A 6,000-nucleotide genomic window follows, 5' to 3' on the forward strand; every position below is an offset into this window, starting at 1 on the left:
CACAATCCCACAGCATGTTCACATCTTATCTGGTCACTTCCCTGTGAGTTGGATCCTCTCACTGGGGTGAGTGTTTTATTTCTCAAGAGACTATTTATGGATTGCCCCACTAGTCGAGGACCCATGCCCAAACACATCCTCCCTACAGATGAGTTCACATCATCTCTTACAAAAGAGGACCAATGCAATGGAACCACCCAAAGGAGAATCACACTGACTTCTCTAGTGCTGGGATGAACAGGGTGACGGAAGGTGCTTGGGCAGGGTGTTAGTGTAATTGCTAAACAGCCAGTGAAGCATTACCGTGCATCATCTCGTAGAAGAGCAGAAGCTCAGCTGGGACCAATGGGTTGGGACACCAGGGTTTGGATGTGTCATTGCGGAGAGCTACTCTGTGTGCTCAATCGCCAGGCAATTATGCATCTGCTATTCTGTCCTGCACGTCTGGCGCGGTTCACTCCTAACGTCTCGTGAACCTAGGTGTGACGGGAATATAAAAAAGCTGCAAAGCCCAACCTGGGGCAACAGAAAGCACTGCTTACTGCTCTGGGCAGGTGGGTGTTCGCGCTGCCCAGGGGGAAGGGGCTGTAGGTTTCAGCTGAGTTACATTCTCACTGTTGGTGCCTGCCCCTAAACATTGTAGCTTAAAAAGCAGCCAGAACTAATGTGCTTGTGGTAGTGGCCTAACCGCAATATTCCTGCATCTGGTCTCCTGAATCTGAAGGAGCACTGGCACTGCCGTAGCAGTTGGAGGAGAAGATGTCCCCTTGAGAGGTGCCGCTTGCTGAGCTGGGGAGAGGCCAGCAAGAGCTCAGCTCTGCAGGTCAGGGGCAAGGCACTCGCCTCAGCTGCCCGTGTCATCTCTCGCTTTTCTCCACCAGTATTTACTTATAGGCAGTAGCATTGCTTCAGCCTTCAAACACACTCCCTCGGGTTTGCATACAGCTGCTGTGCAACAGCAACACAGCAAAAGAAGCCAAGCCTGGTCTCTTTCCGACACATGCCTGCTCTCGCAGGAAGGCTACAGGCTGTGACAGCAGCAATGGGAAAACAAGACACTGAAAGCTGCTACGCAATTGGAAAGAGATGCAATTGAACTGATCCGTTTTAAAAGTACAAAACTTTTCCTATTGTCAAAGCAAGGCCTGGAACAAAACCCCCTTAAAAGTGTGTAGGTTGCTGCACTAAGCTTTATTCTGTACTACACTGGGCTTTATTCTGTGCTATTTAAGCAGGCTTTTTAAGCATGTTCCTACTATGGCAACAGCGCAAGCTGCAAAGGCTCTTGCGAGGGCCAAGCACAGACATGTAGCAGACTTTCTCCACAAACCATGTCACATGTACTCACAAGCCCAAGCACCAGCATGCTGCTTTCTGCCAGCTCTAGCCCGGGGGGAGCCTAATACACAGTGACCTCAGATGAGCTTGGAGACAAGGAAACACCAGTGGGGAGGAAAAGGAAGAGGAGTGGTGAGAACTTACAGCCACACTCCAAAAACTAGAGCCAGAGAGACAGTGGGGAGAGCTCGTAATTTTTTTCAACTGCTGCTCACCTGGTTGATAGGACAGAAAATGCCACGTCTGGCACATTAAAGCTCATATCATGTTCTGGTTTTAATTAAAGGTGCTGTCTTCCTTCCCTCAAAGGGACTTCAGCTCTAGTTGCAGACTGCGAATGCTCCACCAGCTGCATAAGTACTGTTTTAGTGACACCACGTGGCTTCTGAGGATATTGTAAGCGTTTTACAGCAGCAACTCTCGGGCCAAGTCCAGAGCCAAGCAAGGAACTTAGCTGAAAACATGTGAGACGTGCCAGGGATGAAGCACAAGACCTTCAGGCCTCATTCATGAGACTTGTAATGATAAATGTGTCATTTCAGGATTACAGTCTGCACATCACTTCTGAATGGCAGACCCTCTGCATCTTTTCCAGTTAGGAAGTTTAATGAAAGCAGAAGTGATGAAGAGCTCCTAATGTCCATGGCCTGAAGCAGCTGCTGGTGTTTGCTGTTGCCGGTGCCAAAGACATGCACATGCTTAAAGCCTGAACCTGACCTGGGGCTTTGTAAGTTAAGTTTAAACAAAAAGGTTTCACATCCACACAAAAAAAAAAGTACTGTAGCAATTCCTGCATTTAGAAGCATAGCCGTCTTCTTTTAGCCCATTGTTTTCACCAGTTTCATTCTTCTACCACTAGAAAGAAAAGGAAGTCTGCAGGTGGTGCAAGCCAGATTCCAGGCTGCAGCATTTTTCACATAGGATCTTGTGGGATAAACACACAGAGGTGTTTTTACAAGCTCCAGGTATGAGGTCAGTTACTTAGAACAGCATCTACCTACCACTGTGCACAGAAGGCACACTGAAATCTAGACACTGCCCCAAGGTCCCAAGTGATACAAGAATAAGTAACTGCCCCCAGCTACAAAGACTTTACAGCAGCACCCTCCTCTCCTAAATAATGGCTCTCAGAGACAGTGAGCCACAAACAAAGGCAGAAAGTAGAGCATTATTTAGTGGTACTTTGAGAGTCAAGGACTGATTTTATATTTAAAGAACAGTTTGAGTCTCCTTGTTTCACTTTCCCTGCTCGCACATGTACATGTGTATCTGCTCTAAGGAGCCTTGACCTGTGTGAGGGAAAGCTATCTTGTTAGGGACAACCCAAGAACCATGACTGCTTCGATACTGCAGGCATAGCCTCCACGCTTGCAAGTCAGGTAGAAACACCACTGATTTCTAAGTCAGCTTACTCTGCAATATTAATTCCCAACTCACCCACACACAGAGATCTTGTTCTTTGTTTCCCGATGCCTCTTCAATTCAGCAGTGACAGCAACAGAACAACTTTATAGCAGCAGCCTTTGTTGGTTTTGCCCTTTAAGTGGCTCCGTTACCACAACTTTTAAGATGCAGGAGGCCTGAAGAGTTAAAGCATTGAGAGCTGGAGTCTTAGCTTTTATTAACCTATTTTTAAGTTTCCCACAGAAATTAAGTGTGGTTTGATTTTAAACAACAGATCTTTTGATGACATTTTTGATGCCTGGAGATTGCTGCAACTTAAATCGGTGTCAAAAATTATATTTGATAAAAAGTCAGTGGAAGACCCAATACAACTCTACTGAGAAATGAAGCAGAGGTCCAATATGCAGAACAGAAGTACAATCCTTGCTGTATCAGACCAAGTGATCAGACAAGACCATCAGAACAAGAAACCAGTGAAATAACACAACTGCAATTATATGCTTAGGAACAAGTGTATTGAGTAGAAACAAGGGGAGGATTGAACAGCATCAGTGGTTTACTAACAAAGCATAGAGTCAAAAGTCATCCTTGCGACTACCCCTCTGTGCTTTGTAGATATGAACATCCTTACTGGAATCATAGTGGACCTCATATACAGAGAAACGGCCTCTCAGCATCTTCAAGAATTTGTGATCCCGTTCATAGCGGATACGACAGGAAAGAAGAATCACAGTTTGCTCTGAGCACAGGTGCTCCAGCGTCTGAAGCAGTTCTGCAAAAGTTTCTTCCAGGTAAACAATATCTGCACCCAGTATGAAGTCAAATGCTCCTGGAGCGAAGTTACCCAGGTCTTTTCCCCAAGTCAGTTCCTTCACCACAGCTCTTGGATGTAGTTCAGGTGGTAAGTTAGCCTGTACGTTTGACTCCAGGAACTCCAGTGCTGCTGCCCTGTCTGTGATGGTAACATGTGCACCTAAGTGGTACAGGAGTATATATATCTCAGAGAAATAGTCAATATCCATAAATACCGCATTTGGAATACAATGCTTTAAGTCAAGCAAGCTCCTTAGTTCCTGTTAAATATTAACAACTCCCCTGAGCTGCATGATTAAAAACAAACAAACAAAAGAATAAAACAAGCAAAAAGCCCACTATCTACATACATCCTACCCTTCATCAGTCACTTAAGAGTATAAAGTGTACTCCACATGAAGATTAAGTTGGGTAGGGCACAAAAAGTGTTTACTGGAGTTTCTTCTAAGTGCATAAAAGTAGAGGGGTTACTTTCTGCCTTTGCATAGGTGACAACAGAGTAAGTTACAGGGATTGTTACAATTAACCTGCTCCAATTCCGTATTTGTTCCGTAGGAGAGAGGCAGCTAGAGAGCCTCTTCCACAGGTCAGACAAAAGTTATGCCTGTGTGATTTTGCATGGCATGATTGTATTTTGTCAAACTGCTTTGTTTTTATTATTTCAATAGGCACCTTCCACAGCCACTAGAGCTTTGAATTACAAAGTTGACCTGGGACACTTAGCCCAAATTTAACATAATACCCAGTCCCTGCTTCAGCCACAGACAGATCACAGGCCAATCACTTCATTTTTCCAGACCTTGGTTTCCCTGTCTGCAAGATAGGCTAACAAGGCTTACGCAAGCTCAGACAGTGGTTTCTGTCTGTAGCTTTATCTGTGCTGCATGCGAGGACAAGTGGAAGACAGCAAGCACAGCACTTGCTCCCTCGAGGAGAGCAGCTGCAGAAGTGAATGCTGCTGAGCTGAGTACCATGGTGACAGGCCTCAGCCTTACAGGGTCCCACAATAAAGTAAACTGCAGTGGCACCATCGCTACAATAAATAACGCAGCAGGCTCTGAAGTCTAACAAGAAAGGAAGATGACTCAGACAGGAAACATCACAGTTCACATATGTAGCTTTGGTGCTAACTTCTATACTAGGCATGTAAATGTAAAAGTGCTAGTTTTACTACAGTTGTAAATTGCTTTAAACAAGCAAACAAAAAAGCCCTTACCTAATAAGGTGGCCACTATTCCCAGCAATCCAGTTCCAGCTCCAAGCTCAATCACAGACTGATCCCTGAGATCAATGCTTCCCATCTCCAGATAAGCACACAGGACAACAGCCTAAGCCAAGAGACAAGGGCAATTAAGTACAGGGCTCATTTCAGTCATACTGAACACAGGATTTCTGATTTACACAGAGAGAGAAGGTTATGGGAAGGGTCAGGCACTTCAGGTCTCCAGCAAGACTTTGTTCAGCCCTTCTCTGCCTCCTGTGTGCACGTGTGATCTTTTTACAAGTTTTATGGAAGACTCTTATAGGCAAAGGCAAAAAAGAACCACGGAGGCTACAACTCGGATGTGGTAACACTGCTTCATGAATCCCCAAACAGAACAGGAGGCAGAAAGAGTTGCATTTGGAAAGGAAAAGCTGCAGGGTGTCAAACACTGGTGAATGAACACGGTATTGCAAAAGTCCAGGATAAGTTTTCATGGTATCTTGCGTGGTATTTCAAAAGGTTTCTGCACAACACTGGCATGCTGTCAGGAAGGACATAGGGAAAGTAAAGTAGTGACACTTCTATCTGTTTGTATCTGATGTGTTATATTCTACAGGAATCTTGATAAGGAGCTCTCTCTGTAGCAAGTTCTGTCAAAGCCAATGTCAGGAAAGACAAACAGCCATGTGCACCAATTCATTTGATGAGTTTGCTAAAATTGCCATGCTCGTTCTTTAAAACTAGAGGTAAAAGTAAAATTTGTGTGTGGACAGAGGCCAGACTGACGGGAAGCCCTTGGTACCTAAAGTGGTACTGTGACCAACTGCCCTGCAACCTTGGGCCCACCACAAGCCCCTCTGTTTTGGGCGGTTCTTATCCCCAAGATATCAGCACTCCTTCTTGACACTACAAGCAGCAGGAGCTGTGCTGTGCGCTGAAGCATGTTAACCAAACATCACAGGCCACTGTTAAGAAATGGGTGAGAGTTCTGTGAGTTATCCGGACTATTTCCTGTATTTGGCACTGGCCGTGCAGGGTTTAAGGTGGCCCATTTCCCTTGCAGTCCTCCAGGATCCCTTATGAAGGTAAAAGAGAGTTTAACTTTTTGTAAAAAAAAACCCAACAACTTCCCTTAACAATTCAATGTCAAATAATTTTCTGAGTTGATCCTGAAAGCTAGGGCAAACTCTACAGGAAGCCATCAAGTACAGAAACATTTAATTTGCTGTGAACACCTACCG

The 6,000-nt window shown here is 45.0% G+C and overlaps 1 protein-coding gene across 1 annotated transcript; it reads right to left on the bottom strand.

Moving 5' to 3' along the window:
• Window positions 1–3,236: 3,236 nt before the first annotated feature.
• Window positions 3,237–4,879, bottom strand: METTL21A (methyltransferase like 21A). The gene is made up of 2 exons (XM_009695383.1): window positions 4,772–4,879; window positions 3,237–3,715 (listed from the first exon to the last, which is right to left on the bottom strand). The coding sequence occupies exons 1-2, from the start codon at window positions 4,854–4,856 to the stop codon at window positions 3,318–3,320; spliced, it is 483 nt and encodes a 160-aa protein (XP_009693685.1). The 5' UTR covers window positions 4,857–4,879; the 3' UTR covers window positions 3,237–3,317.
• Window positions 4,880–6,000: the final 1,121 nt, after the last annotated feature.

Source organism: Cariama cristata, unplaced genomic scaffold, assembly GCF_000690535.1.
Source record: "Cariama cristata isolate BGI_N322 unplaced genomic scaffold, ASM69053v1 scaffold35072, whole genome shotgun sequence".
Taxonomy (NCBI): domain Eukaryota; kingdom Metazoa; phylum Chordata; class Aves; order Cariamiformes; family Cariamidae; genus Cariama; species Cariama cristata.